Consider the following 25,346-nt stretch of genomic DNA (forward strand, 5'->3'; position numbering starts at 1 on the left):
AAGGTGTAGAAAGAGAAAAAAACGCAGGACAATGAGTAGATCATGGGTCTTCAAACTATGGCCCTCCAGTTATTCAGGAACTACAATTCCCATCATGCCTAGTCATGTCTGTGAATGTCAGAGTTTTATAATGCCTCATGGGATGTGTAGTTTCGCAACAGCTGGAGGGCCGTAGTTTGAGGATCCCTGGAGTAGATGAAGAGAAGAGAAGGAAATAAGGGTTGAAGGAGACATGGAGTAGAGATGGGAAGAGAGGAGAAGATGGGTTGCAGAAGTGAAGTAGGGGAAAAAAGGGGGACTAGGAATAAATGGGACATCAAAGGGTAGAGGAGGAGAGAAAAAAAAGGAGGAGTGAAAAGGGAAAGGGAGAAGATGCACTTTTAGTGACTGTGGGCCCCGCAACTGCTTCCGATAACTGGAGGTGTTCCAAGGTCGGCAAAGAGAATGTCTCCACTCTGGGCCACTTCCAGCCAGCCCAGTATTCTGCAGAAACATTAGTCCGAGGAGGGAAAATGCCTCCCTGCCACTGGGCCCAGTCCAACCCTAGAGTGGTGGAAGAGGAGAGAGGATAAGAAGGATTGCTAGAAGAAAGAGAACAAAGTGAGAAGAACTGAGTGCAAGAGGAAGAGAGGAGAATGTTTGCAAGAAGAATGACAATAAAGAGCAAATGGTTTAGTGCCAGACAGGGGCAGACTGACCAGTCGGCCACTCAGGCACTGGCCAAGGGCCCCATGCCACTAGGGGGCCCATCAGAGTTGCCAGCCTCAGCAAAACCAGGGACAGTATGTAAAAATCTGTGTTTTTTTTACATCTGTCTCTGAAATGTCCCTTACCGACATCCTTTTGGCCTAAAAATCCAGAGATTATAGCTGCCCCACCTCTCCAGTACCTTCTCAGCCAATAGAAACCTGTCTGTGTATAGTGTGTGTGTGTGTGTGTGTGTGTGTGTGTTTGTGTATACTGTGTGGCCCATAATCTCTAATTGCCTGGGGGCCCCATGAGTTGTCAGTCTGCCCCTGGTGCCAGAACAAGGACAGAGGAGGAAGAAGGTGGACAGAAGAAGAACAAGGACAAATAAGAAGGACAGAAGAAGAACAAGGACAGACAAAGGACAAAAGAAGAAGGACATAAGAAGAAAAAGGACAAATGAAGAAGAAAGGAAGAAGGACAAAAGAAGAAAAAGAAGAAGGACAGAAGAAGAGGGACAAAAGAAGAAGGACAGAAGAAAAAGAGGAAGGATAGAAGAAGAGAAGGAGAAGAAGAAGCAGAAGAAGGATAAGGGATGAAAGTCTATCATGCAGACCTGTTGCACACTCTTTGTTACTAATTGTACATAAGTAGACCCGGGTGACCACTCATCATCAAAATTCTAGCTTTCTGTCATTCAGGATACTTGAAAGCTTTCCGTTGAACAAAATGTATTATACAATAATAAGTTGACTTTCGTCATTTTCCAGGATCTTTCAGTTGCCAGCAAGAAGTATATAGGAAACTAGCATTTTCTTTACTCTTGTGGTTCCAGGAATTGTTTGATGCAGCCACTGAGGACCAATTTGGGGTACTGGATTGGGTCAGAGACTAAATAAAACTAAACAAACTTATCAAAAAAAAGTCATCACCTCTAAAGGGGTTGGGCAGTCCTGGAAAATGTTTTCTTCCTAATCACATTAGGAGTAGGAAATGGTATTACACTTGCTGTTCTTGATGGCGATGGGGTCATTGACTTACATTTCAGTCAGGACACTATCTGCTTGGAGTTTGCATGTTTTCCCTATGCTCTTTGGGGGGTTCTTTCCACACTCCAAAGACATGCAGCTAGATTCATTGGCTCCTGTATAAACTGACTATGTGCGTGTGTGCAAAATGTTATGTTCTACATTTCAGTCCAAAATCCAAACAATTGGAGTAGGTTGAAGACCTACAGACCTACTTTGGATAAAAAAAAAATATGCTGAGAAGATTGTATGGAGAAGGATTTTAAGTATATCAGGCATAGGGATGAGCCGAACACCCCCCGGTTCGGTTCGCACCAGAACTTGCGAACGACCCCCGCGTTCGTTACGAACGTTAGAACCCCATTGAAGTCTATGGGACTCGAACGTTCGAAATGGAAAGTGCTAATTTTAACGGCTAATATGCAAGATACTGTCCTAAAAAGGGTTTGGGGACCTGACTCCTGCCTCAGGGGACATGGGTCAATGCAAAAAAAAGTTTTAAAAACTGCCGTTTTGGCGGGAGCACTGATTTTAATGACGAAAGTGGAAAAAAAAAAGTGAAATATTACTTTAAATATGGTGCCTGGGGGGTGTCTGTAGTATGCCTGTGAAGAGCCACGTGTTTCCCGTGTTTAGAACAGTCCCTGCACAAAATGACATTTAACGGAAATAACACCATTTAAAACTGCTTGCGGTTTTAATGTTATATCTGGTTCCTGCAATATGGTTGAAAATCATTCAGAAAAATGGCATGGGTAGCCCTCCCTGCCCATTACCAGCCTATTTGGGTCTTGTACGCATATTAAGGGGAACCCTGTACCCATATTAAAAAAAGGAAATGCGTGTGGTCCCCAGGCCTTATATACTCAGAACAGCAGTATACAGGCGGTGCAAACAAGACAGGGACTGTGTAGGTTTGTTGTGTTAAGTTGAATCTGTTTGTAATTTTCAACTGGTACATTTTTAAAGTGTAGCTCCAGTCAAAAAAACTATTTTTAAGCTTTTTGGAAAACATAGGGAAGGGTTATCACCCCTGTATAATTTGTTTTGTCGTCCATCTTTTTTCATCTCACTTGCTGCTGTCTCCTTCCGTTTGCAAGTAGGAGATGTTTGTAAGTTGGATGTTTGAAAGTAGGGGCCTGCCCTATATTATAGCGGTATGTACTGGGTACAGAGCACGCAGACAGCACGCACTATCTCCTAACACTACTGACTGCAAGCTCTATTATTAACCACTTGACCACTGGGCACTTAAACACCCTTAATAACCAGACCAATTTTCAGCTTTTGGTGCTCTCACATTTTGAATGACAATTACTCAGTCATGCAACACTGGACCTATATGAAATGTTTGTCCTTTTTTTCACACAAATAGAGCTTTCTTTTGGTGGTATTTAATCGCCTCTCAGTTTTTTAATTTTTTGTGCTATAAAAGAAAAAAGACCGGAAATTCTGCGAAAAAATGAATTTTTCTTTGTTTCTGTTATAAAATTTAGCAGATTAGTAATTTTTTCTTCATAAATTTTTTTTTACTGGTTACATGTTTTGAGTTGCAGAGGAGGTCTAGGACTAGAATTATTGCTCTCGCTCTAACGTTCTCGGCAATACCTCACATGTGTGGTTTGAACACCGTTTTCATATGTGGGCGGGGCTTACGCATGCGTTCGCTTCTGCATGCGAGCACATGGGCGCTTTAATTTATTTTTATTTTTTTATTGTTCATTTTACTTTATTTATTTTAGTTTGACATTTTTTTCCCCAAAAATATATTTTTGATCACTTTTATTCCTATTACAAGGAATGTAAACATCCCTTGTAATAGGAATATGGGGTGACAGGTCCTCTTTACAGTGAAATCTGGGGGTCAATATGACCCCACATCTCACCTCTAGGCTGGGAAGCCTGAAATAAAAAAATAAAAAAAGATTCTGGCTTTGATCGTACTGGCGAGTTGGTAGAAGCACCGGAGGGCGGTGAGGGGTGGGGGGCGTCTATGGCTGGGTATTTCAGGGTATCACCGAGTATGGCTGGGTATCTTCGAGTATGGCTGGGTATGGCAATTTATGGCAGGGTATTGCAGAGTATTGGCGGGGTATTGGCGGGGTACTACAGAGTAATAGCAGGGTACTGCAGAGTATTGGGGAGTACTACAGAGTAATGGCAGGGTACTGCAGAGTAAAGGCAGGGTACTGCAGAGTAATGGGGGGTACTGCAGAGTAATGGCAGGGTACTGCAGAGTATGCACTGGTATTGCAGAGTATTGGCAGGGTATTGGCGGGGTACTACAGAGTAATAGGAGGGTACTGCAGAGTATTGGGGAGTACTACAGAGTAATGGCAGGGTACTGCAGAGTAAAGGCAGGGTACTGCAGAGTATGCACTGGTATTGCAGAGTATTGGCGGGGTATTGGCGGGGTACTACAGAGTAATAGCAGGGTACTGCAGAGTATTGGGGAGTACTACAGAGTAATGGCAGGGTACTGCAGAGTAAAGGCAGGGTACTGCAGAGTAAAGGCAGGGTACTGCAGAGTAATGGCAGGGTACTGCAGAGTATGCACTGGTATTGCAGAGTATTGGCGTGGTATTGGCGGGGTACTACAGAGTAATAGCAGGGTACTGCAGAGTATTGGGGAGTACTACAGAGTAATGGCAGGGTACTGCAGAGTAAAGGCAGGGTACTGCAGAGTAATGGGGGGTACTGCAGAGTAATGGCAGGGTACTGCAGAGTATGCACTGGTATTGCAGAGTATTGGCAGGGTATTGGCGGGGTACTACAGAGTAATAGGAGGGTACTGCAGAGTATTGGGGAGTACTACAGAGTAATGGCAGGGTACTGCAGAGTAAAGGCAGGGTACTGCAGAGTATGCATTGGTATTGCAGAGTATTGGCGGGGTATTGGCGGGGTACTACAGAGTAATAGCAGGGTACTGCAGAGTATTGGGGAGTACTACAGAGTAATGGCAGGGTACTGCAGAGTAAAGGCAGGGTACTGCAGAGTAATGGGGGGTACTGCAGAGTAATGGCAGGGTACTGCAGAGTATGCACTGGTATTGCAGAGTATTGGCGGGGTATTGGCGGGGTACTACAGAGTAATAGCAGGGTACTGCAGAGTATTGGGGAGTACTACAGAGTAATGGCAGGGTACTGCAGAGTAAAGGCAGGGTACTGCAGAGTAATGGCAGGGTACTGCAGAGTAATGGCAGGGTACTGCACTGCAGAGTAATGGCGGGGTACTGCAGAGTAATGGCAGGGTACTGCACTGCAGAGTAATGGCGGGGTACTGCAGAGTAATGGCGGGTACTGCAGAGTATTGGGGGGTACTGCAGTGTAATGGCAGGGTACTGCAGAGTAATGGGGGTTACTGCAGAGTAATGGGGGGTACTGCAGAGTAAAGGCAGGGTACTGCAGAGTAATGGGGGGTACTGCAGAGTAATGGCAGGGTACTGCAGAGTATGCACTGGTATTGCAGAGTATTGGCAGGGAATTAAGGGGTTAAATTCGGTGAGCAGCGATGTGGGCACTGCAGATGCAGCCCACATTGCTGCTGACACCGATCTCTTTCCCCTCCGCTGTACCGATCAGTACAGAGAGGGGAGGGAGGAACCGGCGTCATAACATGACGCCGGTTTGTTTACAAGTGATCACTCCGTCATTTGACGGAGCGATCACGTGGTAAACGGCCGCGACGAGCGCCCGTTTACCGTGATCCGTGATGCGCCGGGTCCTGTGGACCCGGCGGTCACGGATGCTCTCGAGTGCGCGCCCCAGGGGGCGCGCGAGAGCAGAATTCTGGGAGGCCGTTAATTAACGGCCTCTCAGAGTTAAACAACCGCCCTGAAGCCGTTAATCGGCAATGGGCGGTTGTTAAGTGGTTAAAGATAGATCACTAGCTATATAGGTGAGGTGAATATAGTGGTGTATACTGCGGTCAGGGCACAGACAATAACCACTACACAAGAGCAAGGTAGGAAATCAGCCAAAAACGATTGGTGTGTAACTGTGTTGAAGGTACACAGAACACCCACTGCTTCAGATTCCAACACACTACACGAGGCCGCCTCAAAGGCGGCCTTATATAGTGTGGGCAGGGCCGCTGTTAAAAATCATGGGGCCCCGTACAGTCTACCTGGCAGGGTAGGGAAAAGACTTTTTTTGAATACCCACAATATTTTAGATATGTGGGAAAGCAGTATGCAGTATGGCCAACTTTATGCTCAGAGCCCGGGCCCGGTCTCTACCTCCCCCGACTTCACAAGTACCTGGTCCTGCTGGCTTCTTTTATCTGGGGTCCTCATGCAGTGCTTCTCCTGGGGTGGGGGGCTTGGATCCTCTGGATCTGGGAGCGTGGGGACCGGTCAGAAGCTGAGCTCCTCTAAAACCTCTGCTCCTTCCACCTGGGCACGAAGTTGGACAGCCGGAAGCAGAAAGCAAAATATTTAAAACTTTTGGGAGTAATCTGCAGCCGTATGTCCAGACAATTACATTACACAAGTCTCGGCCGGCGTATTGATATAGAAGAGACTGGGACTTATGTAATGTACTGTATGTAATAGTCTGGACACACGGCTGCAGATTAGTCCCAAAAGTGTTTAAATAATTTGCTTTCTGTTTCCTCCCACACACACTACATGGGACCCTAGCTCAGGATTAGTATAGTCCCTATAATGTGGGAGTCCCCCCTCTGCCTCTGGGCCCCCCTACAGGGCAGGGCCCAGTACAGGAGGGCTGGTGGTCCCCCCCTATCAGCGGCCCTGAGTGTGGGGCGTGCACTACACAGCCTGAGCTATGATTGGCCACAGGCAGGATGCCTGTGGCCAATCATGGCTCTCCTCGCTGCTGGCGCTACGATTGGCCAAGCATGCGGGGTCACAGTGCATGCTTGGCCAATCATGAGCCAGCAATGCACTGCGCCATCGCAGTGCATTGTGGTCCGCGCGCGCCATACGAATTTTGACGCGAACGGACCAAGAGTTCGGATTTCGCCGAACGCCCGAACAGCCAATGTTCGAGTCGAGCGTACGTTCGACTCGAACACGAAGCTCATCCCTAATCAGGCATAGTGACTAGAGAGCTGGCCCATAGAATTACTGAGAGTCGAATACAAGCATACACTCATAATGGAACTCATAGGAGTGAGAGAGGTCGAGTGGTAAGCATCCAAGAGGGAGGGCAGGACAAGCACAGAATCCTTTGTTTTCAAGGAAGTATGTTGTCCAGAATGTTCCAGCCAGGCCTGTACTGGCCATCGGGACTACCGGGAGATTCCCGGTGGGCCGCTTGGCTCAGTGGGCCGCTGGGCCGGTTGTCAGTTTGAGTTTATATTGTGCTTTTTATAGTTAACGTCGGCAGCGGCCGCGGCTGCTGCTCCGCTACAGTAACTGGGCCGGCACACAAGTACCTCCCTGGGGACGCTGCCACTCCCTCCCCTAACATTACTGGCAGCCTCCTTGTCCCAGCGCCGTAACGTCACACGCGGCCGGAGGGCGGAGGCGGCCCGGGGATATGGGAGGAGCCCGAGCTTAGCCGCCTGGCCTGGGAGTGAAGAGAAAGCGCCGCCGAGGAGGAACGAGGAACCAGAACGAGAACATTGCTCCACAGCTCCAGGACTCCACTCCAGACAGCAGCACAGACAGGGTCAGGGTCCAGGGACAAAGAAATCCATCACCTCACCAGTGTCATCAAGTAAGCACTAAATAATATAATCAACTGCAGGCTGCATGGCATGTGATATCTGTAATATGCAGCAGGGTGGGGGGAGGGGGTAGGGGTAAATGTACTGCCACTGTCCATGGTAATTGATTAACCACTTACAGACCGGACCATTTTGCTGGCCAAAGACCAGACCCCTTTTTGCGATTCGGCACTGCGTCGCTTTAACTGACAATTGCGCGGTCGTGCGACGTGGCTCCCAAACAAAATTGACGTCCTTTTTTTCCCACAAATAGAGCTTTCTTTTGGTGGTATTTGATCACCTCTGCGGTTTTTATTTTTTGCGCTATAAATAAAAATAGAGCGACAATTTAGAAAAAAACGCATTATTTTTTACTTTTTGTTATAATAAATATTCCCCAAAAATATATAAAAAAACATTTTTTTCCCTCAGTTTAGGCAGATACGTATTCTTCTACATATTTTTGGTAAAAAAAATCGCAATAAGCGATTATTGATTGGTTTGCGCAAAAGTTAGAGCGTTTACAAAATAGGGATAGTTTTATAGCATTTTTATTAATAATTTTTTATTATTTTTGTTTTACTAGTAATGGCGGTGATCAGCGATTTTTTTATTGTGACTGCGACATTGTGGCGGACACATCGGACATTTTTGACACATTTTTGGGACCATTGTCATTTATACAGTAATCGCTGCTATATAAATGCAGTGATTCCTGTGTAAATGACACTGGCAGTGAAGGGGTTAACCAGTGGGTGACAGTGTAGGGGTTAAGTGTTCCTAGGGGTGTGTTGCTAACTGTGGGGGGGTTGGGCTTTCATTTAGTGAACACTGATCTCTGCTCCAATCACATGGAGCAGAGATCAGCGTCACTAGTTGCTAGGCAGAATGGAGAAATGCTGTTTACACGGCATTTCCTCCATTCAGCCGTCCCGTGAGACGATAGCGGGTATGCCCGCGGCGATCCAGTCCGCGGGACCCGCGACCGGACTCACGGTGGTCCTGACCGGCACTGGTCGGGAACCGGTTAATAATTTATTTTTTTGCACAATTGCGTATAGTTTATATACTGTTTTTGTGTGTGTTTGCAAAATTAAAGTGGGCCGGTCTGGATGAAGTCCAGGGCCAAATTTTTGTCCCAGTCCAGCCCTGGTTCCAGCCACACTGTACAGGGCTTCAAACTGGCAGAAACACTCACAGTTGATTATGCAGTACTTGCTGAGAGCGATGCTAAGATACCGACAGCACCCGGCCCAGGATGCCGCTGGTAGGCAGTATGCAAAAAGGTGCTAGTGATGGAAGTTTACACACAGCACAACTAATAAACAGTCTCTATACTGTCCCTCCTCCTTTGGATACTCTCCCTTGCGATAGGCACACTCTCCCTATCTAGCGGGTTCCTGTCCCTGACCTAATCACACTAATGCGCACCAACCGCAGTGAGCCAGTGCTCTTTGTAAGCACTGCCCTCATCAAAGATGGCCTTGGAAGTCATCCAGGGCAGCAGCAGCAACCAATCGGAGAACTGCCCACCCGATGACACGTACGAAGGCCCAAGAGGACCGTGGTTCCTCCTGTTCTCCACTCTCCCTGCATGGTGGTTGCAGACAGCGGCATCTGTGTACGGAGGTCAACCTACACCTACCTACAAGACCATATCAATGAAGAGTAGCTATGTATGGACCAATAAACCATGGCCTTGGAAGTCATCTAGGGCAGCAGCAACCAATCGGACAACTGCCCACCTGATGACACGTACAAAGGCCCAAGAGGACCATGGTTCCTCCTGTTCTCCACTCTCCCTGCATGGTGGTTGCAGATAGTGGCATCTGTGTACGGAGGTCAACCTACACCTACCTACAAGACTATACCAATGAAGAGAATCTATGTATGGACCAATAAACCTTCAAGGGGCAGTACACCCAAAAGTGAAATTTGAAAAGTAGATGGATCCTGGTGGACTATATATCATCACTTGTTTTTTATATTCATTGAATAGTCAAACAGCAAGATCTTCTCAACCTTTGTATGTTCTAGATTTTTCATAATAGAAAAGACAGACCCAGCAGGGATGGTTTGAGTTGCTCATAATGAGCAGAAAAGGGAAATTTGGGGGACTTAGTACAGAGATCTCACCAATAGACCCACGAGTGATATAGTAGTCAGTCACATAGTTCAATGTAGTATTGGTTTTGGGTGGACTGACCTCTTATGAAAACATACTGACCTAACTGCTGGGCAGTAAATTCTTCCATGCAAAATTTTTTTTTTTTGTGGATTGAAGGTGAATTTAAATAAATAAGTATAATTTGGCCGTTACTAATGAGTTACAGTCTGTGGCTGTTTGAAAAAAGTGCAGAAAGAGTCTCTGGATTTAAGCAAGACTCTTCCATTATTAATGGGCTTGTATCCAGTTATGACTACATGGCATAACTAAGTTCCTCCAACATATCACATACAAACACAAGAGATTGCTGCACACCAGAGTTCATTAGCTCATACTCAGCTGTTACTAAACCATTAAGAAATCTTTGAGTTCCTTCTCCATTAAATATTACTGCTTTCGAAAGAATGTTTTGAGGTCAAGGTAGTGTAAGCTATACTTTGCATATCGGAGGAAGAATGAGTAGCTTTGTGTTCTCAGAGCAAGTTCTGTGAAATATTTTCTTTAATGGCCAAAGTATGGGAATGAAAGTAATTACATATTCTTAACTATCAGTATATTCTGATTCAACTTAAAACAAGCCCTCACTGACCCCTGGAGCTCCAGAAATTAATTCTCAAAGGGTCACAACAAAGTCAGTAACATCGGAACAGTTTCTAACAGCTTAGAAACACCTGCTGTGTCCTGTATATTGGTTATAGGTGGAGGATGACAGGAGGCGTCAGCCCCTGGCTCTCTAAATGTCTTGGATACCCTGCAAGATCCCATTGACAAAGTTATCGACACAAATGCTCTTCTGGAAGAATGGTCAAACATTCCCATAGACACACTCCTAAACCTTGTGGACGGCCTTCCCAGAAGAGTTGAAGCTGTTATAGCTGCAAAGGGCGGGCCAACTCAATATTGAACCCTACGGACTAAGATTGGGATGTCATTAAAGATCATGTGCGTGTAAAGACAGGTGTCCCAATACTTTTGGCAATATAGTGTATGTGTGTGTAAAGTATATATCGTGTATGAGTTAGGTACCTTAGATTGTAAGCTCCTTAAAGCGAGCTTCCACTTGTTTTTCCGTTTATTTTAAGTCAGCAGCTACAAAAAGTGCAGCCGTTGACTTTTATTAAACACACACTCATCTGTCCCACGGTCCAGGGGTGCCGCCGCCAGAAGCCTCACTTCTCTCCCTCTCCTCTCAGTGGCTCCGACATTACAAGTGTTGGCACCCGGCTGTGGCAGGTCGCGGCTTCACAGCCGGGTGCGTACTGCACTGTCCTGAAAGGCCGGGCAATCTTCTGGGACCTCTGACGTGTCCCAGAATATTGCAGGGAGGGAGGGGGAGAGGAGGAGTAGCCTAAAGCCCCATACACACTATCAGATTATCTGCTGAGTTTTTTCTTCAGATTTACCAAAACCATGTAGTAGAAGGGCCTGCCTGATTGCATACACATTGAAACTCCTAAGGTTTGTCCTCATATTATATGGTTTTGGTAAATCTGAAGGAAAAAGTCAGCAGATAATCTGATAGTGTGTATGGGGCTTAAGTGTCACGTTTGAAAGTGGGAGCTGGGTACCTGTCAAAAGTAGGTACCCACCCCCCTAAAAAAAAATGACATGCCAAATGTGTCACTTTTGGGTGGAAGTCCGCTTTAAGGGCAAGGATTGTGCTAGACAAATGTCTGTAATAAATTAATTTCTGTTTGTGTTGTCAATCTTCTCGAAAAGTACCCCGGTCTGAGAGTTGCATCACCGCTGGTTTTTCAGGAAGTTGAAGATGCAAGCGGCCTTCTGTGCAATTACAAAGGGAACTGGTTACTGTATTTGATCATATTGCAGAACCTAGAGAACCTTGTGAAAGCAGGCACCACAAGATGCCATTGAATAGCTTCTCCAACATTCCTCCCCATAGGAGGACCCGGGGGACGCATACCATGCAAATCCCACCACATCAACGAATGGGGTTCAGGCCACTTCTCTGCGCTCCACAGGCACCTCCATGACGTTATGAGGAGCACCCACGGTACATTGCTAATGTAATTCTTTCCTTTCAACTCTTTTGAGCCTTTTAACCCCTTCACTTCAGTTAAATCTGTATCAGAACACTGAGCCCCGAAGAAGAACCCCCTGAATACATTTACGTTTAGGATCCATTAACAAAAATTCCCCGTACTACTTTGGTCTGACTTTGATGCGAGTTCTCTAGACCTCAAGTTTCCACAGTCATTCCCTGAAATTGCGTCAAAATCACAGCCTGCAAAATTGCAGTAAAATCGCTGTAAAGTCATGTGACTTTCAAGTCACGACAGTGTGAAAGGGGCCTTAGGCCTCTTTTACATGTGTGCAATGTTTCCTGCGACTTTGGACATCAGAGTCGCATGACACGTCGTACCCCATGATTCCCAATGATAACCATTCATATCTTTGAGACTTTAAGTCGTACCGACTTCAACGTAGTCCCTGTACTACTTTGGTCTGGCTTTGATGGGAGTTGAGGTCCATAGACCTCTAGTTTACACAGGCATTCCCTAAAATTCGCAGCCGCGAAATTACGGCAAAGTCACTGTAAAATCATGCGACTTTCAAGTCATGGCAGTGGAAATGGGGCCTTAGAATAGCTTCAGGTTTATGTTCATAGGTTATAGTGATATATTGTAGTAGAGTGCCGCTTTACACACTTGCACGATTGTAATTGCACGATTACATTGGATTGTGCAAGCTGTTTTATTTTTTCAGCAGCATTTTTTTACACCTATGTATTTTTAGTGCGTTTTCAGGTTTCCAGAAACATGCTGCAGTCCATTTAAAGAGGAAGTAAAGGCAAAAAAAAAATAAAAAAAAACACACCCTGTAAGGCAAAGGCATAATGAGCTAGTGTGCATAGCATACTAGCTCATTATGAATAACTTACCTGAGAACGAAGCCCCCGAAGTGGTCCTCCGTCTTCCTCTTCGCCGCTGCCATGTATCCCGGAGCGACTTCCGGGTCTCGCTGCTCCGGCGCTGTGATTCTCCGGAGCCGCGATGACGTCACTCCCGCGCATGCGCATGGGAGCCGACACTCGCGGCATATCATTGCGGCCTGCCCAGTGTGCCTGCGCGCCGCTGTCTATGGCGCATGCACCGTAGACAGCGGTGGCTGTCTTCGGGTAAATGTCTCCTAAACCGTATAGGTTTAGGAGATATTTCTTGAACCTTCAGGTAAGCCTTAATCTAGGCTTACCTGTAGGTCAAAGTGGTTTGTAAGGGTTTACAACCACTTTAACATGGTCTCCTATTGGTCACATTCACATCTGTGCATTTTATGGAAAGTGCCGGGGACTTTTTTTTTTTTGGTTCCATAGACTTCAATGGATCAAAAACGTCTATTGAAAAACGCAAAATGCACCTGGAATACGCAAACTGCAACCTGCATAGGTGTGAACTTTTATATTATATATAATATTTTATATTATATTATTATATAATAATTATATTATTTTTATATAATTTGATATAATTATAATTATATAATATTATATTATTGATTGTGTGTTTGTCTTTTTTTTCTCTTTACATTTAGATGATTTTTTATCTTTACACTTGTTAAGTAATTAATTTATGGATTTTATTCATTCCCGAGAGAGATGAATTTTTGCACGCATTGATTTATACATTCACCGGCCACTTTATTAGGTGCACCTGTTCAATGGCTTGGTAACACAAATTGCTAATCAGCCAATCACACCGCAGCAATTCAATGCATTTAGGCATCTAGAGGTGGTGAAGATGACTTGGTGAAGTTCAAACCGAGCATCAGACTGGGGAAGAAAGGGGATTTAAGTGACTCTGAACGTGGCATAGTTGTTGGTGCCAGACGGGGTGGTCTGAGTATTTAAAAAACTGCTGATCTACTGAAAATGGCAACATTCACCATTTTATTCACTAAGGCCTCTGCTTTTAAAAATATATATAAGGTTAGGGGGCTCTAAGTAATTTTCTAGCAGAAAATACAAATTTTCACATGTAAAACTAAAAGTGTCAGAAAAAGCCTCGTCTTCGGATGGGTTCACACTGGTGAACCACAGCTGCGGGTGTAAATATAAAGTTAATGACACCCCCAAATCGGTTCGCAGGACGCAGTGCATACTGTGTAATCAGATAGAATCGGATCGCAGGGCTCTGAACACCCATGAGATCCGATTAAAAAAAAAGGGTCTTGCACCATTTTGGTGAGAATCCAATGTGATTTCCGCCATACAAATGGTATAGCTGAATTTGCACTGCACAGACATTGCATGTGATGCGTGTGAATTACATGTGATGCAGTGGCGGTGTGTCCATAGGGCGCACGGTGCTGCCCCCTCCTTCCAGCCACCCCCTTTTTTACTAATGAATAGATTCATGCATTGCATGAATCTATCCAGGGCCGCTGCTGCCACCCCCTATTCAGGCGCCCGACCCCTTTTCAGGCACTGGGTGCCTGAGTTACACTGGCGGGGGGGTGTGTTTTTGAAGCACCTGATTAGAGTCATAGGCTCAAATAGGCTTCAAAATAGGTGATCTGTGAGCTCCATGTGAGCGTGAGCGCCAAGTTCTGTTCCCCTCCCCCAGGGGCGGACTGACAACTCATGGGGCCCCCGGGCAATAGGAGATTATGGAGCCCCCAGGAAAGCAGAGATTATGGGGCCACACAGTAGACACAAACACACACATACAGTATACAATCACACAGTATACACAAACACGTTTCTATTGGCTGAGAAGGTACTGGAGAGGTGGGGCAGCTATAATCTCAGGATTTTTAGACCAAAAGGATGTCGGTAAGGGACATTTCACAGACAGAAGTAAAAAAAAAAACACAATTTGTTTACATACTGTCCCTGGTTTACTGAGGCTGGTAACCCTGATGGGGACCCCTAGTGGCATGGGGCCCTCGGGCAGTGCCCGAGTGGCCCAATAGTCAGTCCGCCCCTGCCCCCCCCTTTCCAACACAGATCCCCCAAATCACCACTCCTAGGACACCTCCCCAAATTTCCCCTCCTAGAGCCATTCTTATCTTCTGCCGCCCCCCCAACAAAAATATCCTCCCCCCATAATCCTTGTGGCACCCCCCCCCCACCACTTCACAGGGCCCAGAGCAGCTGCCCCTCCTGCCCACCACTTGTCTCGGCCCTGATTGTAGCCAATGAGTGTTTAACTTCAGCTTGATCAATATTTGCTAAAAAAAAAAAAAAAACCTGGAAGCTGATTGGTTTCTATGAAGAGCTGCACCAGATTTTGCACTCTTTAGTTTTAGTAAATCTTACCCACAATGTCTTTTGCTCACCATTGCCATAAGCTGTATTTCTCTATATACTCACCGATGATACTTTACTAAAAGCTTTTTTTTGTGCTGCATCCCCCAATGGACCATCAATCCCCCTCTATAATGGTTCATCATCTATTGATCAAGCTGTCGCACAAAGTGCTTACTAAGCATTCATTTTACAGCGTCCCTCTAATGTTATGACATCTGATGATAGCTGGCGAGGAAGAACTGACAAATATGTTTCTTCCAAAAAAATAAAAAATTCCTGGCCAAAGTCCCGGGGCGGATCTGACAACCTGCATAATAGTTGGCAGGAATATTTCGGCTGAGAGATATTTATAAAAATCCGTCCCTGTAATAAAAATATTTACTATAAAGTGAAGAAATCATTTATACCAAAAACAAAATCTCATCTGTAGTTCTCAGACCGATCGCCTGTTCTTTGTGCTGCCGATAGATTGGTAGGTACGTCCATGAGAACGGTGGGTGGGATACATGCAACCATCATCATAGCAGATGTCATTGATAATTGGGGACAATCGTTGATTCCCCCCCCATGGGTGTCAAATTGGCAGTCCTCCAGCTGTTGGGAAACTACAAGCCCCATCATGCCTCTATCTGTGGGAGTCATGCTTGTAACTGTCGCCCTTGTAATGCCTCCTGGGACTTGTAGTCAGTGGTGTATTTAGGTTTTGTGCTGCCCTAGGTTTGACTAAACATGTGCACCCCCTAATTTAAATATGACCCACCCCTTCCTGCCAAGGCCACACCCCTTCCTGTTTAGGACCCATTATGTCATCTGTAAACCACACCCCTTCCTCTTTAGGCTCCACCTTTTACTCTTAGAGCTCCAACTATTCCTCTCTGCACATTAAAAGTGGATACCAAGTGCTTACTTGTATATTTTGTGCAGTGCATCAGTCAGCCTCATTAGTGCCTATCAGTGCAGCCTTATCAGTGCCCATCAGTGCAACCTATCAGTGCCCATCAGTGCACTCCTATCAGTGCAGCCTTTCAGTGCCCATTAGTGCCTATAAGTCAACCTCATCAGTGTCCATCAGTGCAACCTTATTAGTGTCCATCAGTGCTCATCAGTGCAGTCCCATCAGTGCAACCTATCAGTGTTCATCAGTGCAGTCCCATCAGTAGAGCCTATCAGTGCCCATCAGTGCAACCTATCGGTTCAGTCCCATCAGTGCCTATAAGTCAACCTCATCAGTGCCCATCAGTGCAGCATATCAGTGCACATCAGTTCTGCCTTATCAGTGCAACCTCATCAGTGCCCATCGGTGCAGCTTATCAGTGGCCATCAGTGCGGCTTTATGACTGATTTGTCTTCTGGACCCTGCCCCGGGTTCACACATCTCCTCAGCGGCTCCGGCATAAATTGCACAAGTTTCCTTGTGCATCTTTTGGTCTGTTTCTGGTCTGAATTCAGCCAAGAATTTGGGCTGTAATCGGACCTGAAGGCTACTTTCACACTCAGACCGCCCGAGCATTAGCGGTAAAGTGCCGCTAGTTTTAGCGGGACTTTTCCGGCACTGTGTGGATGGGAGCAAAAGGGTTAGCAAGGGGTTAAAAACGCTGCTGAAGTGCTTTGCAGGCGCTTCGGCAGCGCTGCCCATTGATTTCATTGGCAGGGGAAGTTTAGGACACCACTCCCGCACCACCCAAAGATGCTACTTGCAGGACTTTTTTTTCCATCCTGCAAGCGCACCGCCCCAGTGTGAAAGCACTCCGACTTTCACACTGGGTAGGCTTGAGAGGCTCTTTTCGCGGGGGGTCTTTACAGGCGCTATTTTTAGCATTAAAATGCCTGAAAAGAGCTTTCAGTGTGAAAGGGGTCGAAATGGTGAATGAAGCCGCACCGGACTTCTGCTGTGAGCCGCTCCGTGCTGCGGTGTGAACCCAGCCTTGAAGACCCCTATAGGTCATCAGTTTATGGTAACAGAGGAGGTCTGTAAGGCTCTCACTCTGGCGTGTGTGGCAATATGCAACAAGTGTATCGCAATTGGCGTTTTCATGCATAGGCACCCCTGATGCATGCATTTATGTTAGTAATACAAGGAGTTTTGAGAATGAATGAAGGCAGGGGAAGAATGGGGCAAACGATGGGTCTTCAGTTCACTGTCGCAGCCGCTCCGCTCAAACTATGCAGACCTGGACGTATAGTGCAGTGAGTAGGATCAGACTTCCAAAAAAAAAGATTGTCCTTCCAAGGAAAAGGAACAATCGTGACCTACAGAGTGCACTACATTTGTGTTGATGTTTCCATGTTATTGTCTGACTCAACTGAAGTCCTCCATTGTCCAACTGGTCGATTTTATGAAGGCTTGAAGTGATATTTCCCATTTCTCCATAATTTCACTGGAACTATAAATTCTAATAGGTCTGCCTGCTCAAAAATTTCACAGGTCCTTGACCCATTTTAACTCTTTGATTGCCTGTGACATATGTTACCGGTCATAGCAGTTAAAGCGGTAATGAAACCAAACCCAAAGCATCTAATATATTGGCATCTTACCAATCATTAGATGTGGTGTCTGCAATTCGTTTTTTATATTTAGGCTTTTTTCCCCCTCTGTTTTCACCAGGTGATCTGGCCACACCTCCCACATTAGAGTGCCCCCACTCTGGGTGAAGGAGCACAGGGGGCACAGCAGACAGCATCATTGTCAGTCTGGTGGGAAGGGGAGTGTTCGATGTAATAGCAGATTTAAATCCACTATTGAAATTGAACCCCAGCTAATAGTTTATAAGCAATAACAGCAGGAGAGAGCTGGGGGAGGAGAAGCAGCAGTACGCTGGTCTTCCCAGTTAATGGCTGTGCAGGGTAGGGCATGTCAGCAGAAGTCTGATCATTGTAGGAGAGCAGGCTGAGTTCTCAGCATGCCTACCTAGTGCAGTCAGTTTTTAATAGGTAAGCAGAAAGTGTAAGAGTCCAGGGCTTACTACGCATGTACCAAATGCATTGCTGCAAGAGGGAATCCATGCCAACTGAGCGTGTGCCAAAGACGCCTCAGTGCGCCAACCCACACCTGCGCAGAAGACTTGATGAAAAAAGGCAGGAAAATGCCCAGGAGGCGCACAGGAAGTGACCTCAACCTGATGGAAAAAGGCCTGAAAATCCCCAGGAAGCGCACAGGAAGTGACCTCAACCTGATGGAAAAAGGCAGGAAAATCCCCAGAAAGCACACAGGAAGTGCACAGGAAGTGACCTCAATCTGATGGAAAAAGGCGGGAAGATGCCCAGGAGGCGCACAGGAAGTGACCTCAAACTTTCCCTATATAAGCCCAACCCAGACACTGCCAAATTGCTGGATTATCTTCAGTCCCCCTTGTTCCTGTGCTAGTGTGTGATCTGTCTGAACTTGTTGTGACCTTGAAACCTATTTGACTACTCTTAATTGCTGCTTGCCATTGACCTTGGATTTGTACCTTGACCATTATACTTCTTTGTCCCTTTTGTACTCAGCTGCCAGATTTGAACGGACCCACGGGATTGGATCTCAACCATTCTTGTTCTGATTAACCCATTTATAATTTGTTGCCAAACTGGACTTGACCTTGGCTGAGATCTCAGACTAAGGCTTGCATGGTGCTCCACACCCCTGGCACCCGTGCCACTCGGTGTCCACCAAGTCTCTGTCTCCATCTACAGAGGCTTCAAGGACCCGAGGTGCAAGGGAGGCCTCCCCACTACTTCGGTCTCACATCAGGTATGTGGCCCTCGTGACAGAGGGACTGGCAGGAACACCAGGGATTTCACATATAGAAAGCAATACAAAGAGAACAGGTTACATTTTCATGCAAGTACATGGTACAGCAAGCACATATCAGGAATATGAAATGGCGGGTTTACATACTGCTTTATATGGTACAGTCAAAGGCAGGCATGAGCTTGTTTTAACCATAGAAATACAGAAAGAAGCACCAGACAAAATTCAGATAAAAGAGTCCAAAATACTTTTCATTGTTGGTAAAAAAAAGACATATAAAAACAGCCAATGCTCTCTTCATCAAGGTTGAACACAGAGTGAAACTTGAATAGGCTTGGTGACCTCACCAATCTATAATAGAACCAGAATGGGGTAACAACTTGACAGCAGTGGACAGTCCATTGCTGCACAGCAACTGGACTCCATCCAAGTTTTATCCTGTGTTGAGGCCAGATAATGGGGGAGTGGTGGCCAGAAACACTTTGGCTGTTTTTGAATGACTTTTTGACCAATAATTACCTATAATCTTGGGCTCTTTTAACTGGTTTTGGTCTGGTGCTCCTTTCTGTATTTCTATGGTTTGAGTCATGGGTTGGATACCAAATAAGGGAAGCCTTGCTGTGTGGGAGGATGTTGTTCATGAGCTTGTTTTAATCATAATCTCTAACCACTAAAAGTAAACCGGTGTGGGCATCGTCGATCTGCCCAATATCTTCTACCAATTCCAAATGGCCCCCTCAGCAACTCCGGTACAGTCCATCCTATTGTATTCCTGGTCTCCTTGCCAGCTAGGATGGCAATGGGGGATATAGGTGAACATGAGTCTCTTATCTACCAATGTCCTTTCAGCTGTGAATGGACCAAAATTCGATAGGACCTTTACTTTCAAGGTGGTTTTGGATTTCTGGTCTTGGTGCAAAAGAAGGAAGGACCACCAAAATATTGCTAAACATTTCATTTAGTCACAACAATTTTGCAACATTTCAGGGATGCACAGGTTTTGGTGTAGACACACACGGGGGGGGGGGGGGGGGGGTGTCTTCATTTGTTTGGGGTCTGAAGTTGCGGTGTGTGCAACCCTGAAAATATTGCAAAATTGTTGTTACTAAATGAAATGTTGAAATGTTGGGGCTTTGTCCAAATCATACCTGCTCTCAATGTTTCCATTAATACATATTGGGAGCTCAGCTAGCTTAGAGCCGTGGTGTTAATAATGTCTTCATTTGTTTGGGGTCTGAGGTTGCGGTGTGTGCAACCCTGAAAATATTGCAAAATTGTTGTTACTAAATGAAATGTTGAAATGTTGGGGCTTTGTCCAAGTCATAGCTCTCAATGTTTCCAATAATACATATTGGGAGCTCAGCTAGCTTAGAGCCGTGGTGTTCAGTGCAGAATTAACAAATAGGCAAAGTAGACACCGTTTAAGGGCCAAGCAACAGTGAATCAAAATAATGTTGGTTGTATCTTAAAAGAAAATTGCAAAGAAGCTTTCTTAAATTGTTTACAAAAGATAGAAAAATTAATAAACTTAAAGAAAGGATAGATTTTCATTAAGGACTCTATAGGGAAAATCCTGTATTATGTATATGCAGCCTCTCCGTGGGTAGGCTTTAACACTGAAAGGCCACATATAGGAGGCCCTATGTAAACACTTTGCCCCAGCACAGTATCCGGGGGGTACCGGAAAGCTCCCAATGCACACTTGCGATAGGGAGCTTTTACATCGTGTGACCGATGTGACAGCCAATACCAGTGGTCACGTGATTCGAATGCTTGATTCCTGCAGAAGCTCTTAAAGGGCTGAGAAAGGGTTAAACGCTCATCTTCTTTCTGTTGTCTATTTTTAAAACATTTTGGTGTAACCTACATACCTGTAATGTAAAGTAGTGATGGTCATCTCCATCTAGTGGCCGACGTTCACACTACTTAGTTCAATGGTATCCTACTAGAGCCCGTGCATGAGAAACCTCCAGAAACCTGCGAGGGGGCCCCAATGTTTCAGCTGCCTAAGGGCCTTTACTGAGTTTAATCGGGCACTGGTGGTGGTAACTTTACTTGATATAAGGGGGCCTCAAGTTCGGCCCCTGATATCAGCAATGGGGCCACACATGATATTCAGTGAATGTAATGTTACAAAAATGCTGTAAAAACTGCAGACATGCAACAGGAGATGGTCAGAGAGTGCAGACACAATGGAGGAGACAGTCAGAGACTGCAGACACAATGGAGGAGACAGTCAGAGACTGCAGATACAATGGAGGAGACAGTCAGAGACTGCAGACACAATGGAGGAGACAGTCAGAGACTGCAGATACAATGGAGGAGACAGACAGAGACTGCAGACACAATGAAGGAGATGGTGAGAGACTGCAGACACAATGAAGGAGATGGTGAGAGACTGCAGACACAATGAAGGAGATGGTGAGAGACTGCAGACACAATGAAGGAGATGGTGAGAGACTGCAGACACAATGAAGGAGACGGTGAGAGACTGCATACACAATGGAGGAGACAGTCAGAGACTGCAGACTTACAACAGGTAATGGTCAGAGACTGCAAACATGATACAGTAGTTGGTCAGTGACTTCAGACAGAGGCCACAGAGATCTGCACATTAAATGCCAAAGGGCCCCCAAGCTGCAGGTTGGGCTCCAGAGGCTTGAAGTTAGGGATCTCACTATGCAAAGGTACTTTGAACCAGCAATGTGGCTTCACATGTTTTTTTGCAAATACATGCAACAAAAACCTGGTCTAGCTGGATTGAGCACTGGGGAATTTTAGTATTGTAGTGAAGATCGTTTGGAAGCTGAAACATGCGTTTGAGAATTAGGAAGCAGTATCCGGTAAGAGTTAAAGAGTATATTACTCCAGCATTTCAGATTCCTGATGTGTGCCTGTTGTACCATGTACTTGTATGAAAAAGCATCATGTTCCCTTTCTATTGCTTCCTTTGTTCCTGCCAGTCACTTTGCTTTCCTATTTGAAAACTGACCACACTAGGCATGAAAGCACAGCATGGTGAGTTTTCCGGCTGTGATGGGAACTTAGCTTGCTCTGCAACGATTAGACTGATCCCCCACCCACACCCACACGACAGGCATTCATTGGCAAAACAAGTGTGCTGCTGTTTTGTCTCCCCTACCTCTCTGAGCTCCTTATGCAGCTGAGAACTCTCAAAGTGCTCCTGCCAGTCCACCAGCTATCCTATTTTAAACAGACCATGATAGGCATCAGGGCACATTCACCCCAATGTGGTCAGTTTTCTGGCTGTGCTGGGAGAACAGCCTGCCTGTCCTCCACTGATCAGACTTGTGCTCACACTCATCCTGCACAGCCATTCACAGGGAGGATTAATGTATTGCCGTTTTTCCTCTCCCAACTCTACAAATCCTTTTGCAGCTGATAACAGAGGAAATGTGAAAAAATAGGTATTTATAATGTTTTTTATAACACAAATGGTTTGCTCTTTGTTTCTATTTTAAACTGAATGCGTTGTTTAATAAGGGGACGGTTTACATATAATGTATTCATATTTCAACCAAGGGTCAAGGAAATTTAGTTCTCTGATACATTGTTCCGTTTCCTTTTTCACCAAAAACCCGAACGCATTTTTCACGGATGAAGTAGTGCTGATTTACTAAAGATAGAAGGACTGTTTGCCTTGCAAAGTAAATATTCACTTAGGTTATTGAATAAGGATAATCTCTGTGCACTTTAATAATGCAGTACTGTGGAAGCACAAAACATTTTTTTTACTTTGAAATTCCTATGCACATGATTAAGTATTCAAAGTGAGTGAAGCTTCTTCCTCTGAACAATGTCTATTCCTCTAGGGCCCCGTCACATGTGGGATTTGTGGCATTGCACCCGCTGTGCTGTGTGGTGCATTGCATTGCCAATAGTAAGTTGCATCCAAACGCATTGTACAGTAGAGCTTAATACACCGCAGCACACTACAACATATATACAATGCGTTGTGGTGTGCTGCATTGTTAAGGGTTAGGCACATCTTTTCATCCATTGTGGTGCATTGGCATCCCATTCATAATGATTGTTCAAAGTGATACATCCAAGAGGTGCTGGGTCATTCAAAGCTTAGTAAAATTGAAAAACACACTGGAGGAACTCACTAGCTTTGATAAGGTGGCTCACATGCAACCAGGGCTATCCTCCGATGGGTACCTAGGGACAACACAAGAGCTCAAACCAACAGAAGGAGAACCAGGACAAACTCATAAAGGAGCCCAAGACAGCTTAAATGGTTTTGCAAATCACAAAAGCAGTTTTGGACTCCTTTATTCATTTGGTCTGACATGCCTTCTGTTGGTTTACACCAGCCTTCTCAACCTCTTCCACCAAGAGGAACCCCTAAAATAGTTTTGGGTCTTGACTAACCTCCTGCTTAACCCAATCCATTAGTGTTTAATGAGTGGAATGCCATTGCTCCTTACATTGGTGGTCAATAGAAAGAATGCAACTCTTAAAGTGAGTGGAGGTCAGTGGGAAGAATACCCCATAAATGAATGGTCAGTGGGTAGAATGCTCCTTACATTGGTGGTCAGTGGAAAGAATGCTCCTTACATTGAAGGGCAGTGGGTAGAATGTTTCTTACATTAGTGGCCAGTGAGAAGAATTCTCCTTACATTGGGGGGCAATGAGAAGAATTCTCCTTACATTGGGGGGCAATGAGAAGAATTCTCCTTACATTGGGGGGCAATGAGAAGAATTCTCCTTACATTGGGGGGCAATGAGAAGAATTCTCCTTACATTGGGGGGCAATGAGAAGAATTCTCCTTACATTGGGGGGCAATGAGAAGAATTCTCCTTACATTGGGGGGCAGTGAGAAGAATTCCCCTTACATTGGAGGGCAATGAGAAGAATTCTCCTTACATTGGAGGGCAGTGAGAAGAATTCTCCTTACATTGGAGGGCAGTGAGAAGAATTATCCTTGCATTGAGGACAGTGAGAAGAATTCTCCTTACATTGGGGACAGTGGGAAAAATGTTTCTTACATTAGTGGCCAGTGAGAAGAATGCCCCTTACATTGGGGTGCAGTGAGAAGAATTAGCCTTGTATTGGGGGGCAGTGAGAAGAATTCCCCTTACATTGGGGGGCAGTGAGAAGAATTAGCCTTGTATTGGGGACAGTGAGAAGAATTCCCCTTACATTGGGGGGCAGTGAGAAGAATTCTCCTTGCATTGGGGGCAGTAAGAATTCCCCTCACATTGAGGACAGTGAGAAGAATTCTCCTTACATTGAGGACAGTGAGAAGAATTCTCCTTACATTGGGGGGCATTGAGAAAAATTCCCCTTACATTGAGGGGGGCAGTGAGAAGAATTCCCCTTACATTGGGGCAGTGAGAAGAATTCCCCTTACATTGGGGCAGTGAGAAGAATTCCCCTTACATTGGGGCAGTGAGAAGAATTCCCCTTACATTGGGGGGCAGTGAGAAGACTACCCTTTACAATGGTGGTCAATTAGAAGAATGCCACCCTTACAGTGCTGGTCAGAATGCCACCTTTCAGATAGGGTAAAAAACATGGTGTCATGTTGCTGGCTGTGCTGGCCCCGGAACTAAGCAGACACTATCAGACGGGAGGTCAATCAGCCCCAACTCAAGGAACCCCTAACAACCTCTGGAGAAACCCTACTTGAGAATGGCTGATTTAAGCTTTGAGTGGCCTTCATAATGAATGGGCTGCCACAACACAATGCTATGTTAACACATGCTATGATAAGCGCACATTAGGGCACCGCAACGTATGAATAGGTCATTACTAAATCAACCCCAAGGTTTCTGCACAGTAGTAGGTTTGGTTGTAATAAATCATGTTACTCTGTATACAGCCAGTGCTGACACGCCAACATGCATATTAACACACCACACCTGCATGGTGACAGGTGACAGGTGAAGAATTCATGTTGTGCAGTAGGGAGAAGCTATACTACAATACACATGAATACACTGCTGCAAGCTAAATGCTCAATGCCACCTACCCAGCCAGTAGTGCAGGTTGTAGAATTTGCTGGTGTTCTTTTGGATGGTGTGCAGAATAATATAAGCATCTCCCACGTAGAAGTTGCCGTACAGATTTTCCGGTACCGGAGCCAGGTCCATTTTTTCTATCCTCCAAATCTGCAGACCGGATTTGGCACCGGCGTGCTCAAACTCTTTGTGATAGAGAACCATGGCTCAATCCAGGAGAGGGCAGAAGAAGTTTAATACGGAGCAATTGGCTTACGTCCCTGCGAGCAGTCAGCAAGCGTGCAGGATTAATGTACAATGCTGGAGTTATATAGTCAGGGCAGGAAAAGGGAGGGCCGGGAGGTGTGTACAGTAATCAGTCTCAGCTTTGCTAGAGAAAGAACAGCTACAGAGTCTTCATTCATGACCGGCGAGGAACAAGCTATTTTCATTTATGTGTTTATATTACATAGAGGAACATAGAAGAGCGATGGTAAAAATAGACAAAGAGGTCCATCAAGTCAGCTCTTTGGGGGGAAGTTGTTTTTGGTCTCATATTATTTATTTTTTTTCTTCTTTTTTTTTTACATTTTTGTCTAAGAATAGACCTTTTTTTATTGAAGGTGGTTTATTTGGGTGGGGGGAATATGTGGGAAATGCTATGTGAGTGGGCGTGTTGTGTATTATGAAAAAAAACAATAAAAAAAGGATTTGATTGAAAAAAAAAAAAAAGCATAAACCTAAAGCCGCGTACACACGATCGGATTTTACGACGGGAAATGTGTGATGAAAGGCTGTTGGCGGAAAAATCCGACCCTGTGTACGCTC

General features: G+C 45.4%; 1 protein-coding gene across 1 annotated transcript in view; it reads right to left on the reverse strand.

The window, feature by feature from the left end:
- SCIN (scinderin) overlaps positions 1 to 24,833 on the reverse strand; it is a 178,256-nt gene extending 153,423 nt beyond the window's left edge. The window contains exon 1 of the mRNA XM_077490713.1: positions 24,551 to 24,833. Within this exon, the coding sequence (XP_077346839.1) occupies positions 24,551 to 24,743 (193 nt within the window). The 5' untranslated portion in view covers positions 24,744 to 24,833. The remainder of the gene's footprint in view (positions 1 to 24,550) is intronic.
- Positions 24,834 to 25,346: the final 513 nt, after the last annotated feature.

Source organism: Lithobates pipiens, unplaced genomic scaffold (genome assembly GCF_037356315.1).
Source record: "Lithobates pipiens isolate NorthernLeopardFrog02 unplaced genomic scaffold, aLitPip1_a1.2 Scaffold_19, whole genome shotgun sequence".
Lineage (NCBI taxonomy): Eukaryota > Metazoa > Chordata > Amphibia > Anura > Ranidae > Lithobates > Lithobates pipiens.